General features: G+C 37.7%; 2 protein-coding genes across 4 annotated transcripts; both read right to left on the minus strand.

Annotated features, from left to right (window-relative positions):
- Positions 1–224: 224 nt before the first annotated feature.
- On the minus strand, positions 225–7,225 carry irf4a (interferon regulatory factor 4a). 2 transcript variants are annotated; one of them, XM_015034382.1, is made up of 9 exons: positions 7,143–7,225; positions 6,257–6,456; positions 5,835–6,021; positions 4,985–5,064; positions 4,693–4,870; positions 4,019–4,099; positions 3,398–3,796; positions 2,011–2,123; positions 225–1,135 (listed from the first exon to the last, which is right to left on the minus strand). In XM_015034382.1, the coding sequence occupies exons 2-9, from the start codon at positions 6,452–6,454 to the stop codon at positions 986–988; spliced, it is 1,386 nt and encodes a 461-aa protein (XP_014889868.1). In that variant the 5' UTR covers positions 6,455–6,456; positions 7,143–7,225; the 3' UTR covers positions 225–985. The 2 variants fall into 2 exon arrangements, with proteins under 2 accessions (XP_014889868.1, XP_014889869.1); XM_015034383.1 differs by lacking the exon at positions 7,143–7,225 and having other exon boundaries at positions 6,257–7,134.
- On the minus strand, positions 7,211–14,250 carry dusp22b (dual specificity phosphatase 22b). 2 transcript variants are annotated; one of them, XM_015034385.1, is made up of 8 exons: positions 14,022–14,250; positions 13,831–13,864; positions 13,663–13,745; positions 12,832–12,881; positions 11,747–11,821; positions 8,791–8,962; positions 8,251–8,347; positions 7,211–8,183 (listed from the first exon to the last, which is right to left on the minus strand). In XM_015034385.1, exons 1-7 carry the CDS (start codon positions 14,040–14,042, stop codon positions 8,261–8,263), a joined length of 522 nt encoding a protein of 173 aa, XP_014889871.1. In that variant the 5' UTR covers positions 14,043–14,250; the 3' UTR covers positions 7,211–8,183; positions 8,251–8,260. The 2 variants fall into 2 exon arrangements, with proteins under 2 accessions (XP_014889871.1, XP_014889870.1); XM_015034384.1 differs by having other exon boundaries at positions 7,211–8,347; positions 14,022–14,249.
- Positions 14,251–16,741: the final 2,491 nt, after the last annotated feature.

A 16,741-nucleotide genomic window follows, 5' to 3' on the forward strand; every position in this document is an offset into this window, starting at 1 on the left:
TTCCCTCTAAGTTACGGGATGAGTGCTATTTTCCAGTCAACGTGGCCCACATCCACTGAGACAGAGCTTGAACCACAGGTTGTTCTCTGATAATTTGCTGTGCACCATTTGTCCACTTCTGTCGTGTGGGTAAATACCACACAGAAAGCTGTAGCTACAACTTCTGACACGATGCATGTCTATGGGGTTAGGTAAAAAAAAAAAAAAAGACCTTCAAGTCAAACTGTTTTTAAAAATATCTATTACTACGCTTGAAGAAGTTAAACTATACAGTATTTCACAAGGAAAAGAGCAGTCAAAAGGCCAGAATAAACAAGAGATGTGCTAATTACACATGAAAACAAAACAAAACAAAAAAAAACTGCCTTAGAACCAATCACTGTTGGAAGTTATCTTTTTCTGTAAGCATGTGTCTTCTGTCGTCTTTCTTTGTCTTGCATGTCATGTATTGAAAACTATAAAGTAAATGAGCTGCTTTATAAGAGTGGATAACCAGAAACTGTCCTCAGTGCAAGTTAAAAAAAAAAAAAAAAAAGAAGAAAGAATTACTGTTGGCTGCAAATAAGTATTCATTCACACTGGCTTATCTCATAGACGTATCAATGTTTGTCTTAGGGGCCATTCTTCCTGTGCACCTGTGCTAGTACTTCCTGTCTCAGTTTGCCCTCCGCTCCGCTCATCTCCCCCACCCTCAAACCGCATCCTTCACACTGTCACAATAATATTTGCTGAAGAAGAAGAAAAAAAAAAAAAAAAAAAAAAAAAAAAAAAAAAAACCTCTTACTACCCAGTCCCTGATACAACAAGCATGTAAAATCTTACAGGGTCTTCCCCATCTCAACCCCTCAGTGCCTAAATTAATCATTTACAGTACACATGGCTGCAGCAATATTAAGGCGCAATACAAATTCACAGCTTTACATTCACATTAATACCCTTCCTGCTTATGTGATTGTGTGGCAAGTTGGCATTTTTGGCATGCTTTTCACTCCTGAATATGCTGTATGGGTCTCTGGGGAGGATAGTCAATAGCGGGAGCGGTGTTTGGTTCCTGAATGTGATCGTAGGCTCGCAGGTAGTGCCCAGTGTTCTGTTGGTAATAGTAGACCAGTTTCTTGGCAAACATTGGCTCTATCTGAAATGAAACGAAGCACACAACACATAAAAGCAGTGATTAGAGATAGAAGTGCATATTTATGTATGTTGTTTTCCTGTCATGTTACGTTGTTTTGCATTTATTTTCTTTTTTCTTTAAAATGCAGACATGAGTTGCTTTAGCTGAGAGTCTTATTGGAGTGCAACTTATTAGACGTTGCACTTTCTTTATTCAAAGACTTGTTCTAGTCATTGGTCAGATGTTTCAACTACTATTTATGAAAATACTGTGTCACTAACAAGTGCAGATCATAACATAGATGCATGTTTCAAGAAGGGGCAAAAATGAGTGAAATTTATCGGAAGATTTCAACAACTCTCACTTTCCACAGAGCACAATAAAGCAGTCTCACTTCAGCATTTTGTAAGGACAGTACTATAAACTCTAAAAAAAAAAAAAGAATCAATACCTACTCGAAAAGTAAATGTATCTGTTTTTATGGTTTGCTTGCAATCCATTTAGCTTCTTGTTTTCTCAATTTATCTAAAGATTGAGATGCAATACACAATCTCGAAACTCTCATTTGTGATTTTTGACTGATATGTTTTTGATCGGCTTTAAAATAATGAAATAAGATCACATCAACGCACAGAAATCAATCCATTATCAGTAAGTAGGACTACTGCTGGCTAGGGACCAAATAAGTAGTTGTCAATTGCCAAATAAACATTAATTAGAATGTTAAAAGATCCCAAGTTGGCTTGAAAAAATGTTCTGTCCACACATCAGTTTATTTAAAAAGATACTATTGATTCTGCTTTGTTCATCATATAATGTTTTTAGCATCTTCACTGCTTTTAAAACCTGATTTTGTTTATAAGGTAAAGTTTTTGTTCTTGTTGTTTTACACTTACCTGCGCTGTGATGAGCTTCCTGGGGCGTTGCGGGTCTGGATATTCGTCTCCAAAGCAAAGAACAACCTGGTGTCGTGGTATGTGACGACCATTATGGACAAAATCTTGTAGATCTGAGAGAGGATCAAGAGAAGATGAGTGCTAACTTTGACATTTGACCCCACAAAGACACTGACGTGTCACACTGAACATTTAAAAAACATTAAAAAAAACAAAAAACATTTTAACTGTATGTCATATCCTCAGTCACAAAGACGTTTCTGGTAACTACTAGTATGTTTGATGGAAATTCAGAGCAAAATGGCATAAAAAAAACGATCTCTTGTGTGGTGTGGACCACATGTGGGTGGGGACTCCACACACTTTGGCCCCCTGATGAGAAGACGAGCGACGTCTTTGTGCTACTTCAACGCTAAGAGAGGGAATTACCCAACTCGAGCACCTGCAGCATCTCTTTCATTTTGTCATCTCATTCCCAATGACCTTAACTGTTGTTTTTGAATGGCTAGTGGAGCATTGTTGCTTCAAAACCGTTTGCTACAAGGCAAAAATGTTTGATCTATTTACAGGGGAAGGAATCTGTATTTAAAAGGTGGGAGAACTACTCCTACAGCATTTTTCCCAATGCTGCAGGAGTGGTTCTCCGATGCTTTTTTATTATTAACTTCAAATAGTAACAGTACAAATGAATGCTGTACAAAAGCAGTCTAAGATTTATGGCATAAATAAATGTTAAAATCTTCTGACCAATTTTAAAATGTGCAAAACACCTGGAATAACCACACATACTGTGCACCTGAGTAGACTCGAACAATAGTTGAGGAAGATTTTCTATCGCATTTCTTTTGTAAATTGTATTATCAGCATCCATCCATTATTTGGTCATCAAGAAAATATTTTGTTTTATTCAATTTTCTATTAAGTCATTAACACTGATTTGTGAATTGCTTAAGAACAAAAACAACGCAACAAACGTAAAGTATGAACTGGCATCATGTCTATAAAGAAACTACTTTCAGGAAGTCTGGTGTTTCCACAAACATTGCCTAATTCAAGTGTCGATTCTTGAGCCGCATCATGAGAAAACGTCAGACACAACTGGGAAAGCATGAAATAATATGTTTTCAGTGAGATTGCTCCCATAAGAGTTTTCAGACAAGAAATTGTCATATCTTAGCAGCGCTACGTGTACTGAAATAATTTGAGGAAACTGAGCGTCCAAGGGAAGAAAAGAAGAAGTGGCAGGCCCAAAATACTAGCAGATTAGCAGCATCTGAAAAGGCCGAGAATCTGTAAAAAGAAACGCAATGATCTGACGCAGGGCCTCTGAGATGTGTCATCTACGAGTTGATGTGAATGCTGCAAACGTCTGCATGTTTCTGCTTACCAACAAGAAACTGATGGGTGTCGAACAGTTTGCACGGTTGCTCCTTCTCCAGCTTGTTGGGCTTGTCCACATACGGAGCCAGCGGTCCTTCCCAGTACACCCGTCCCTGACACAAGCGCTTGGCATACAGCCCGTCGGCTGTCAGCCACAGGAGCACCCCTTTCTCCAGGATGTTGGGAAGCAGCTCGGCTCCTTGCCTCTGAGACTCGGGGTAGGGAGACGGAAAAAGAACCACTTCTGCGCCGCTGTGGAACCTGTCCTCTGAGCATGGAGAAGAGGAGGAGGAAGAGGAGGGAGAAGACGGAGAGGTGGAGGTAATCCGACAACCTTCTGGAGTGGTGACAGTGACTTCCTTCACCAGTGTTTCTCTGTAGTAAAGGGACACGTGGAGGCTGAAATCTGTGAGAAGGAAGGAGGGAGGAGTGTTTAAATGAATGGCATCAAAAGGAAAACGACAGGAGCTTGATCAAAACTCAACCCACAGCAACAACGCTGAAATATAGAGCATCACTCTATTCCCTCAGGTCTTTTTAGATTGAAAACTGTGCACAGACACATTAAAACCATCAGTGAGTCTTTCTGTGTACAATGTATACTTTGTATTTGTAGATGTTGTTTCACCTGACATGGCATTGTTGTGGTCCATTGTATACATTGGTGGCTGAGACTCTGAAAAGTATGTGTGGAATGAGAGCTGGAAACCTGGAATTGATAAATAAAGAGGGTAAATACACTGATTGACGGATCAAATGAAAATTAACAAAAATGTCAAAGGTTGTCAAACTTCGATTGTACAACTAATATTTGCAGATTTATTTTAAACACTCCATCCCCAATAGATATCTAAAGAATGTCTGATTTTGTCAAGATACATGCTTAATCCATAATTTTGTCAAAAAAGTAAAAGGTCAAGCTGACACAGGAATTCATCAAAAACATAATAATTACTGAATGTGCTTTTTATTTTAAATTTAGATGTCATTACTTTATATCAACAGCAGATAAATAATATCATTTACAGATAAATAATTTTGTATATTAGACATGTAACATCTTAAATTACTTGAACACAAATATTAATTTGTCTTTACATGATGACATAAACAAGCACATATTTCATCATTTCTTTCTCCTTTGACTCGACAGCATCACGCATCTCAATGTCTTTAGCTGCGTTTACAGTTCACAGTAAAAGTAACCTCAGTATAATATGCAAGAAAAAAAAAAAGGCAAACAGAGCCAATTGAAATCCTGCTGCATGCAATCCAGTTCATTTCAATTGTATGCTTGCTTACCAGTTTCTGTGTGCGAACTGGGCCAAACTCGGCTGATTGGCGACTGGTAGTGGCACTGACCATACGGCAGGTCTGTATGTTGTCCATGGTGATTTGCATTAGGAAGAGAATGTTGCTCTGATGGTGCGTGGTAATCTCTCCAGTCCCTTCTTTCTGGAGAAACAACAAAGCTGGGTACCTGAAGTGGAGGGGGACAGGGGCTGTCACTCAGAAAAAACATCCGTTTCTTTCTTTGTAAAGCTGATCGCCTTGTGGGGTTTTAGTTTTTAGAATCGTAGCTAAATCTACTGACCTGGTTGTGAAGAGACGGATATGGTGGAACGTATCCAAGCGGGTGAGACGGTGTCTCCTCCACACGGTTCATCTTCATACCTATTTACGGTCAGAAACAGACACGACAAATATTTTGCCTTCAAATCTCAAAAAAAAAAAAAAACTGCATCCAGATTATTTCATTTAACAGAACTAACTGATTAACAGCACTCAGTGAGTTAATATGGATTTTGCAATAATAATCAATAATGATACTGTGGCTCAGTCTTTGTTTGATTCACAGAATAAAGATGTTTCGTGCAGAATAAAGGTGTTTCGTGCAGAATAAAGGTGTTTCGTGCACATGTACAGTTTGCTCTTTTTATTTAGGGGATATCTTGCAGAGAGTGCAACGGAACACAGAGTGCATCAAGTTAGTCAATTAACATAAAGTCCATGCAGCCAAAGCTGCTCATGTGTGACAATGGCTGTTGTATGATGGTAGAAACTTAGTTATGCAAGGCTGAGGTTGTCTTGTTGTGTTCTGTGCACTCTGCGCTTAGTAACCGTAGCCCTCTAAAAAAAGCACTACGGCCTTTTTGGTTCATGCGTTTGCTTCCTGTGCTTCCTGCCTCACCAGAATCAGCAGTGGTGCAAAATGTATGTGAAAAATAACCAGCAGAGTATAAACAGTGCTCGTTGCTGTGTAAAACGCGGGCGTACTTCAAGTGTTTTTTGCAACTGCACGGGCTCGTAGCAGATTTTATGATTTGCTTTCAAAACCTAACCACAAATCGTCTTACACTTACCACTTTCTCTCATCTTCAATGCACATGCAATTGATCTACATGTTGACTGCTAGGGTTGCATGAACAGCTTTTAGCACTCACCCTTTTTGGTCCCCTCTGGGATGATTCTGTAAACTTTGTATGGCTCTGAGATGTCCAGTTGGCTTCTTTCCACTATTTCATCAAAGTCGTTGCTCTTGTTAAGGGCACAGCGTAGTCTGGTTTTCCATGTGGGGGGATCAGGTTTGTCAACTCCTTCCTTAAACTTTCCCTTGAACATCGCCCAAGCCTGTTAACAGCAGAATCACAAAATTCAAGAACTGATTAGATTGATTTCTAACTTCCTCTTTCTCTGGGACAAACTAAGTTGAGACTATGTTAATCGAGCAAAAATTAGCTTTTGCTAAGGAAAATCTTAAAATTTACTAAGGTTTTTTTGATTGTTTTATTTTTTACTTGTGAATTTTGTGCATTATATCTGCTTTTGCAGCATGAGGCAGCAGGTAAAGACAGAACTGCCTGACCTTAAAGAGTGCAGCATCCTCCTCTCTGTTGTAGTCCTGTTTTCCTGCATGTTTCCATGGAATCCTAAAGATGGTTTTTTCCTCATTTTCCCAAACCAGGCCAGGATACCTCCTGCTGTCAATCTGCTCTATGAGCCACTGCCTCAGCTTGCCGTTGCCGCAACTGCCCGACAGACCACCGTCTTCATCCAGGTTCATCTCTGCAAACAAATGAATCAAAATGAGATACAGAGCAGAAATGGGGCAACATTAAGATATTTACAATTACACCTAATGCTTCCAGGAAAACTTTGACAAACAAATAGGATACAAGATGTTGAGATGCCAGATTTAGTTTAGGCGAGTTATAATTGAACTTTCCAGTTAATCGTATGCAGTATTTTAATGTAAGAGCACCAAATGTTCATTTAGTAATAAATACAAACTGGTTTCTAGGCCACCTGATTTGTCGTTTGGAGTACATCACATCACATCACATCACATCACTTTGGTTACATGCCATCCATACATTCACTTCTGTGCATGCACATTTAGAGTTTAAAGGATGAAGACATGGATGCTGAAATGAGTGATTTTCCTCATCACGTTTGATGGTTTTGTCAAAATAAATAAATAAATAAATCTGACTCATTTATGTCAAATGCGTGAATAATTCATCAAGCTATGAAAAGCTTAAACACAATAAATGAAGGAGCTTAGAAAATATTTTAAGTGGTGACTAGGTATTACATTATAATCTTAACAAGAATGCTTGATGAAAGTGTAGCGTCTTCTTCCCTGAGTGTAGAAATGTTCTCCTGACAGAAACTTTTTTTTTTTTTTTTGACCTGGTGCAGTAAAAGTTTGCATTCTGACTATAATTTGAAATCAGTCTGCTGCAGCTTACCTTTAGAGATGTAGGGTCCACCGCGGAAATCTCTAATGCGGCTCTCGGGGTCCTATAAACGTTATCACGTCTTTTTTTTTTTTTTTGCTCACTGGGAGGAGGAGTCTGTCGGAGGTTCAAGAGGAGATGAGGAGCAAACGCAACTTCTTTTCTGTAAAACTCTCAACTCAACCCACGCAGCTCTCAGGTGGGGAATCCCTTTAGCGACACCCTGAGCGGAGGAGATCAGGACGAAATGGAACAATCATACCTGTACAGTCACATGAATATCCCCCGTGTTTATTTTATAACACCATTCAAGTCCAAACTAGTTTCAACTGCAAGCTATCCTTTGTGGAAATACGTACAAAACATGTAACGTTAACATAATGTTGAATTCATGTATGACATCCGCAAAATACGTTAATAATAATAAAAACACACATTTCAAAATTTAAAAAAAAAAACGCACACACGCCACAAATCAGACTTTGTCCATTAGTAATACTGCCACCCAGTGGTCGCACCATGTCATTATGCCAAATATATGATTTATGGTAAATTTTAAAAGTAAAATGTAACTTTTATTGCTGTTCTGCAGCTTATGAAAATAACTAAACCCAAATCTTATAAGAGGGTGTGATCTTGATGTTTGTAATGCCACGATGCATGACCTCCCTTGCACATGAGACAAACAGGAAGAGAACCAGGAAACCAAGTAGCAAAAGGCGTAGCGTCTTATCACCTCCAACATGACAGACCATCGACCGACAACCTCTACGCAAGCAGTTGGCTTTACTTCTTTTATTTATCAATTTCAGATCACACAGACACATTGGGGAGAAAAAAAAAAACATTTGCAAGTAAAAAAAAAAAAAAAAAACACAAAACAAATCTTAGAAACAGTTCAATTCTAGAAACAGATGCAATGCATGTAAGAAGTCCATGACAGTCACTGAATTGAATGTGTAGGAAAGATTCAGAGAACAGTGCATTTCAGAGTGTGTTAGACTTCCACCCAGGTGCAAACCTCTTCAGGATGCCACAGTCAGTTTGGTTGAGCTGCAAAAGATCTCAGCTGAGTTCAAATACCTTCAGGAGGAGTAGACACATGGTTTTCCATCCCCACCTTGTTGACATCAGGGAAGCCTGCCCAGTAGCTTAAGGATCTCGGCAGTATCATTGAAGGGGTTGTCCTTGTATGTCATTTGAAACCATTCCCTGAACTTAAGGGGGAGAGAAAGAAAGATTGGAGTAAGGTAAACAAAAACTACAAAACATGCACAGATAATTTTCAATTAGAAACTCACTTTTTTTCCCCCTAAATCAGATCATTTGTATGATCTGCAGGTCTGAAAAATCTGATTTCCCCCCCGCCCCTATCTTTATTACTTGTATGAAAACAAAGAACTCCCATTTTTTCAATCTATAAACCCACCAACTAACAGTATGCAATTAGATGCACTTTTTAAGTCAAAAGTGAGTGAGGTTAAAGATGTACTTTGACACATGAACGGCATTGATCACCCATTTCCATCACTTTCTTTTGAATATGAAGCTACAATCTCGAAGTCTAAAAGGATCCAAATGTTTTTTTTTCTCTGTTTTATGTGTTACAAAAGAAAAGAAAAGAAAAAAAAAACAGCAATTACTTTCTCATACAACCTACCTCTTCAGCTTGAGTATCCTCAAACTCCTGCAGCTGCCTCTGGAAACCCAAATTGGGGTTGGCGCAGGGCCGGACGACTCTCACCGCATTGAGCGCGTCCTGCCAGCCCAGGCCTGTCAATGTCATGATGTAGGCTATTACCAGGGTGACGCTGCGAGACACTCCTGCCAAACTGAGGGAAAACCAAACTACATGACTTTCACCTTTCACCAATATGCCATATACCTGCATTTTGGTAAAAACAACAACAAAAAACTACATTTCATTAATTATCTGTTTGAATTAGGTAAAACAGAAGATATGTTTTTTAAAATTATACACACTGAGTTCATTATATATTATTGTTATCTCACAAAATTCTTCTAACGACTACATTTTTGAAATTCAGTCTGTTCTGTTGCTGTTCCACCACCAACCTACAGAAAACTGTTCAAATGCTAAAAACACAAATGTGTTGCATTTAAGTTTCATTTAAATTAAACATGTATTTCTGAATATTATAACAGCAAACAAGACAATAATTCTGCAATGAAAGAGCTGCATATCATTTCATCAGCAGGTCAGCAGATGTGACCCGTTTTAGGGCGGAGGGGTTGAGGAAATAAGAGATGTGAGCAATGAGAGACGCTATAGAGTGAGACTTTGACTTGACTGGTTGAAAACAGAATATATAAATAACCTACAGAGTGAAGTTTGTGCTGATACAGACAAGTGTCAAATAGTGTATATGAATTAGAGAGAAAAAAAAGATTCATAATTTTATTTTTTATAAAAACAAGAAAAAAAAAAAAAGCATGTGGCTTGCATTTGTATTAAGCTCCCCTGAATACATGCCGTGCATGACCACATTTTGTCGCATGTCTCAATAACTGTTCCTATCTTGTGATGAAGTTGTTTTCAAGTTCTTCAGAGTTTGACAAAAACCAATGAAACCAATTCTATTGCATGAATGTGCTTTGTTTTAAGCCACTCTGCTGTAGCACTAGAAGTCTGCTTAGGTTGATGGTGCAAAGGCCCGATCTGTGCAGTGGAAAGCTAACGGATGTTCTAAAGGGTGGCTCCTCCCCTCTGAGTGAAGGGCTACAGCCTCAGACACATGTATGTCTATTTGGTTGGGCTGTGCTGAATGTGAGTTTCCTTCTTGAATTAATAAAGTATATCCATTTATGTCATGTTTACAGAGTCTTTAACAGATTAACAGATTCTGTTAAAGGCAACTCTGCAGCTCCTCTAGAGGTACCATGGGAAGCTGAATTGAACAGTGCCACACGAACAAAACATGACTTTTGTCAGGTAACAAACTGAAAATGTTGCCTGTTTATTATTGTTAGCAAATGCATTATAATCATCAATATCATGGTTTTGCTTAAATGTATTGAATATGACAAAAAGAAAAATCAAGAGTATGTTCACTTATTTGCAACAAAGTCTTTATATGAAATGACATATTATATTTAAAAAAAAAGTAATTTAATGAATAACATGGACATAATGTACCTAATATCTAAACTCTTATGTCTTTATACGTAAAAAAAAAAAAATTGAGCTACTCTAAACAGTTTTGGACTTATTTTTCATTACGACTGCACATATTTTTCATAACGACTCTTATTATGAAAGTCTACAGGAAGTTATGTTTCACTTCACTGAGTGTACTGGTTGAAATATTTCATGGAAACGGCCAGTTTTGTTTTGGTAGTCCTCCTGAGTTTTATCTGCAATGGGAATTGTAGTGTCACAGTAGTAAAACGTGAAGTATAAAAAGCAGGCATGCGTTTGCAACACACAGTAAGGATGCAGCAATATGGTTACTGTGGCAACACAATGAATTTGAATTTAAAACAAAAATGAAACTAAATACTCTGTCATGTGTGCTTTCTGAGTAACCATTTCTCTGTGAGTCAGATCAGAAACATGTCACAATTGTGGCATGTTTCATCACAGTTGTCATGATGAAACATGCGTATTTTTGGAACATGAATGAAAAGTGCATTTTTAGAAGAGGCTTAATTAAGATGCACCCAGCTAAAGCAGTCTCTGAGAGGAGTTTTAAAGGTCGGACTCAGCAGTGCTGTTCAATGCTCGTTTTGTAACTGATGAACAGCTATAGGCCGACATGGATATGGCCGTCTCAGTTAGCAGCATGCATTTTCTGCATATGTCGACACCCTCCTAGATTACACTGGCAAACACAGATGCCACACTCACTGGACAAGCATAATCATGAAGTACGGTAATCTCAGACCAAAACACCCCCAAAAAAATGCTTCACTTTCTGCCAGCATTCATTTGAAAGGCAACTGAAACAAAGTAAACTTTGCAGAGTTGAAGATATTCAAAGGAAACGGAACTGAAGAAGACGTTGAAGACATTTTGTGACTTGATATAAAAATGGGTATTCATTAAATGTGATACCATCATATAGTATCGTACAGAGTGACAGACATGGAAAATGAAACTCAGGAACTACTGGGTATTAAAGTGGAAGTAAGATCTAAATACTGACTAAATAAACACATTCAAAGTTTGCTATAAATTAGTAGCTTTTAGAAAAGGTTTCTTTGAAGTCATGTTTTTGTGTCGAGAAACTTTTGACTCGAGACGCCTTTATAAATAGCCAAATGGATTTCTGAGAAGACCCTCTGTCCAACCAAATATAGTTGTACTCTTTTAACACATAAGTGAGCTATCGCACCACACAAACACAATGTGGTAAGACTTGTTACTGTACTTTGTTTTGGGAAGTTCAAGAATAAGCCTTCCTTTTTTCTTTTTAATCTTGCCAGTGCAGAAGTTACACATGGCTTCACTTGTGAGAGCAGTAATCAGATATGTAAAAGAACTAAACACACACTTAAGTTTGTGACTTCATGGAAAATAACATAGCTGTGCAAAATTATATTCTGGAATCCAAGGTATGATGAAAGTCATGATGGAAAAGTGATTTTGAACTCACCAGTGAACGAGGCAGCCTTCTCCCTTCAGCCGGCACTCGTGCATGAACGTTATACTCTCTTTAAAGTGCTGAGTTCTAAAAGGGCAATAAAATATGTAAATGAAACTTGTTATTATAGGTCATGACCGCAATAAATATTATGGGAACATCACAAGTTGTACAATGAGAACTATGCACACGCGCTACAATGACAACTAATTATTCGTTTACACATTTGATCACATTTGCAGACTTTACACATTTTAAAAATCTTGCAAAAGGAACGGGATAACAACAAACTTCCTTTGTAGCTCAGCAAGAAGCTCCACAGTTGTTCATGTTCAAAAGCCAATTCAAATTACTAAATGTTTTTTTTTTTGCATGTATGCAAGGAAATGTTTAATAATCTTTTAGAAGCCCTGTACATCAACCTAGCCTAGCAAAAAATAACGCTGTCATTGCCATCATGTTTTGCTCGTTAAAACTGGCATTTCACAAAAAAACACTAAAAATATGGCAACACTAACTAAAGAAACTTTCATTCACTGTGTACTTTTGTTGATAACTACAAAAAAAAAAAAAACAAATCCAGGTGGCCGTGGATGGACAGATGGATGGACAGATTTTAGAATCACTGTGCTTACAAATCCTACTGACATAGTTTTACGGTTGTCCCAATGAGCTTCTTTGCATCATCTTGGCACCATTGTCCTCAAAAGAGTAATGTTCATTGTGTGACTTCTGTGCTTGAAGTTAGTCAATTTCCAAGAGATTCTTTGGATACTTCTAACACCAGCATTAGAATTTGCATTGGGAAAAAAAAAAAAAAAAAAAAAAAAATTATGAAAAAGAAAAACCCCTTACATGTAACCTTTATTTATGTCAAAGGAACAGTTGCTCATCAGCAAACTGAATATGGTTGTGTTACTTTTGTCATGCGAGAGATTGAGTTCACAGTCAAATATTAAACTTGTGAAATCATATCATTTACAAGTTAACTTATGGAAAATGAAGACACCCACAGATCACAGCCCTATGTGAACGCCCTCTTTCTGGTTGGCTCGCCTTTCCATTGTTGCATGCTGAGCTCCGTGAATAGTACTTACAGATCCTGTGAGGGTATGTCTGTTGCTGTAAGGCAGAGATAGGTCATCTCCTGGTGGACAAAGCACACTGGTTACCTGTTGGCTGCCCTTAAGAATTTGGAGTAATATAACGTCCAAATTGTCACAAATATGGTTTCACAATCATACCGTCATTCTTGCAACTGGATTTATTTAAAACATAGGCAAAATGTGGGTGACATTTCAGCTTTTCTTTAATAACTTTTTTTTTTTTTTCCAATTTGTAAACGAAACAATACAAAACCAAAACTAACACAAAATCAAGAAAAATAAATAAACAAAAAAAAATTGCTGGTATCCCTAACAATCAATTTAAAATAACAGAATATGAAGCATTCACTTGTTTAAGTTAATCCACGTTTCTGGCTTAACACAACAAAAGACTAATTTATTTCAGAGCTATCCTTACGTGTGCAATAATAAATGTAACCGCATTTCAGAATGGCAAAATGTACAGCAGCTTAGGACTCATTTTGATGTTCCATGAAAGAACACTGCACAGTGGATACTGGCTACAACAAGCACAACTGCCTACTCTGACGCCTACACAAGCTGACAGCTAAGCACAACACCATGACTACATCGGCTGCTGATGATTGGCACGGTGCAGGATACTCTGAAAAGCACCAGAGAGAGAACTACAGTGATTGGTGGTTGCACTTCTGGACAGCTTGGTCAGTTGGCTTTCTCTAACTGGAGTCAACTTCTCTTTTGCTACATGTATCTCCCTGCTCTGCAAGAAGATCCATGATTTTAGTAGAACCAGCTGAGAGCCAGGTGTCATCATCACAGGAAAACAGGGGAGCATCTCACCGGTAGCATAGGAGCTGCACACTCGTGAACAGACAGGATGTGTGTAATGTTGTTTCTGGCTAACTGTTCTCTATCTCTTGCATCTGAGGAAAACAGACAGGAGCACAGTAAGCAACATCGAAAAGAGTGGGCAAATAAAGGGACCAAGGAGAAAAAGCTTCAACACACCTTTAAAGTTTCCCAAGTACAAATCTGGAAGAACCTTAAGGAGGGGGGGGGAAACAGCTAAGAATTTTCCAACACCAAAGAGAACGTGATGAATAAATACATCATATCTGGTTAGGTAACTTTATTCTCATACACATAACACACATAAACACGAGAAACTTATTTGCGTAGTCTACCAGCTAAACTAGTACCTTATTGATGCCGTTCCCCATGCCGTAACTCCGAGTCGGAACTCCAACACTACAAATATATAACGCACAGTGTACCCTTGTTCGCTAAAGATCTGTATCCCGCCTTTAATCGCTTCCAAATTCTCACTTTCAGTGAGAGTAAAGGCGGCAGCCTGAATACGAGTGAGGCTGAGGCGATTAAGCAAACTGCCAGAGCTTCTTCACGCAAGGAATGCTGGGAATTGTAGTATCACAGGTGAAACGGCTTTGCAAAGACGTCTTCGTAAAAACTATAATGTCCACCAACAAGAGAAGAGTGATAGCGATGCCTGTGGGACAATGTTGTAGGAACTCATGACTGGCTTCTTAGTAAATACATAATTTTGACGTGAAACTGAGAAATGTTTGAATACAAAACTTCATGATTTTTATTTTGATTAGATCATGAAAATCATCATAAAGCATAATCTGCATAGACGGGTTTTGTGAATTTTACATTTACTGAGTGCCACACCAAGATCTATGCAAATTTACTGCTGTAACTTATCCCCAGTACTGTAGCAAAATATTTACAATTTAGCTACAGTGGTATTTTATGAATGTCTATATTCACATGTGGCATAACCCTAACAATGAGGTTCAGAAATAAATCAGTTAAACGTGCTATTGGTGAGATGATCTGGAGTCAGTTTGCTTCATCAGTATCTAGTCAATGTATTGTTGTCAATGAAAAAGAAAAGCCCAAAGGCGAATGTCCAGCCATCAGTTTTTGACCACAAACTCACTTTGGTTTGACAGAAGATCAATGAGCCACAGCACAACAGCAAGTCTTCCACTAAAAGGTAAAAAGAGAGAAAAAGAACAGATATTCTGGAGTAGGTCAAAGTTGGGACTTAATGTGACTGAGATGCATTAAGTCCCATGTTGATGATGATGTTTGAAGGGTTTTCAAACATCATCATGTTTGAAAACCCTTAAAGGTGGTTGAATTACAATAATTCTGCAAAAATAATCCTCCACAGTGGTATAACAGATTCACTGACAGATTTTGCAACAAAAACAAAAAAATCATATCAAGATGTTGCTGCCAGGGTTGACACAACCAGCTTTGTGGTTTAAGGGCCATTTACTTTTTATATAGACCGAAGTTGGTTTCGATAGATTTTTTAATAAAGATAATTTTAAAACAACTTCCTGTATTTTGTCAGGTTACCTATGTCTTATGTTTAAAAGTATTTGTTGATTTGTGACATTTAGGTGCAAATAAATAAATAAAACTGTAAATAAGCAAATGCTTTTTCACCAAACGTATCAGTTTTACCAGAAAGTTTTACCTGCCTTTGCTTTTCTTTTTTTCTTTTTTTTTTTAATCACAACCATTAACTCACAAGAGCAACCTAATTCTCTCTGAGCAAAACAGACACAGACCGAAAGGCAGTCATAATAGGAAACAACTGTGTGACTTTTACAGAGTGATGGCACATGACTATGCTGCTCTGATTATTATCATCATTTGTAAAAACATCAACAGGAAGTTCTGCTACCCACTGCCCCACATTAGCCTCACCGATTGCTTCTACTTCCTCGGATGCAGTGAGTTGGCTTGGCTATTGTTTGAATGACAGTGGGCGTACGTAGTAGACAAGAGGTGATGGATATCTTACGTGAAGTGCTTATTAAATGTTTGTATTGCATGGTCAACAAAAAAATAAAATGAACTTCTAAAGAACAGCAAAAGAGTTTGCAAAAATCTAATACAAGTATATAGGAAAAACAAAACATCTGATGATCAAATATGCCACCAAAATTTAGAAGCATAGATTAGATTCCATTATTGCAATCAGCTAACCATTTTTGCTGATGTAATTGTCAGTAACAAAGCTCAGGTACTTGTTACGTATAACAGACGGGTGGAGAAGTTTCTCAATAGCCTACAGATTACCAGCAATGCATGTGAGTAACAAAAAAAAAAAAAGAAACAGAAAAACACATAAGCCACTAAACTGACACAACACAAGACAGGTAAATATGATACTGCTTTGTTGTGGCTTTAGTGTGCAAAAAGGAGGAATTTATAGTGTGGGTGTTTGAAGATAGGCAGCCCAAAATGTAGGCCTGCATGTCAGTCTTCGCCCACACTCCCAGAGGTTACAACACAGGTGGTTTCCCGCTCTAGTTTCACATAAATGCTTGTTTTATCAATGAACTAGATTTATTTATTTATTTATTTATTTATTTATTTATTTATTTATTTATTTATTTATCATTTGAACAATGGTAAAATTCCATTTGTGCTGTGATACCTATATCGAATAGGCCTGTTGTTGTATTTGCTGCATGTACAAGTCTGAAGTCAGCATAATCATTTAGGCTTCTCAACATAGTTTGACAATACACCTGCATGCTAATATATTTGGATTAATGTCGAATCTTAATAAAATAATTGAATACTGTCTTGTAAAATTCTAGTTGTAAAATGTTAAAATTAATTTCACCACTAGGTGGCAACAAAGTCACACACATACATCATTTATTCCACACAGAAGTTAAATGAGAACTTCATCTTGTTTGAGGTTGGTTAGAAAAGAAAAATATCTATTTTTTTTTTTCTAAATTCCTCAATATTATGCGAAGGAATACGTCAGAGATATATGTTTTTTGTTTTAAATCAAAAGTTTACTGCAGAATAATCAATGTCTACCTAAACCAGTGGTTCCCAAATTTTTTCTTCTGCGCCCCCC

Source organism: Poecilia latipinna, unplaced genomic scaffold (assembly GCF_001443285.1).
Source record: "Poecilia latipinna isolate Pla-1442-1.1 unplaced genomic scaffold, P_latipinna-1.0 Scaffold297, whole genome shotgun sequence".
Lineage (NCBI taxonomy): Eukaryota > Metazoa > Chordata > Actinopteri > Cyprinodontiformes > Poeciliidae > Poecilia > Poecilia latipinna.

Bases quoted from the DNA above. Each gene is read 5' to 3' on its own strand.
- irf4a (XM_015034382.1), bottom strand. From the start codon at position 6,454: ATGAACCTGGATGAAGACGGTGGTCTGTCGGGCAGTTGCGGCAACGGC. The intron at 6,022-6,256 runs GTCAGGCAGTTC...TGCTGTTAACAG, and splicing joins AGGATGCTGCACTCTTTAAG to GCTTGGGCGATGTTCAAGGG. The intron at 2,124-3,397 runs GTAAGCAGAAAC...ATCCTCTCTCAG, and splicing joins CACCCATCAGTTTCTTGTTG to ATCTACAAGATTTTGTCCAT.
- dusp22b (XM_015034385.1), bottom strand. From the start codon at position 14,042: ATGGGGAACGGCATCAATAAG. The intron at 11,822-12,831 runs GTAAGTACTATT...TTGCCCTTTTAG, and splicing joins GACATACCCTCACAGGATCT to AACTCAGCACTTTAAAGAGA. The intron at 8,963-11,746 runs GTGAGTTCAAAA...GTTTTCCCTCAG, and splicing joins GAAGGCTGCCTCGTTCACTG to TTTGGCAGGAGTGTCTCGCA.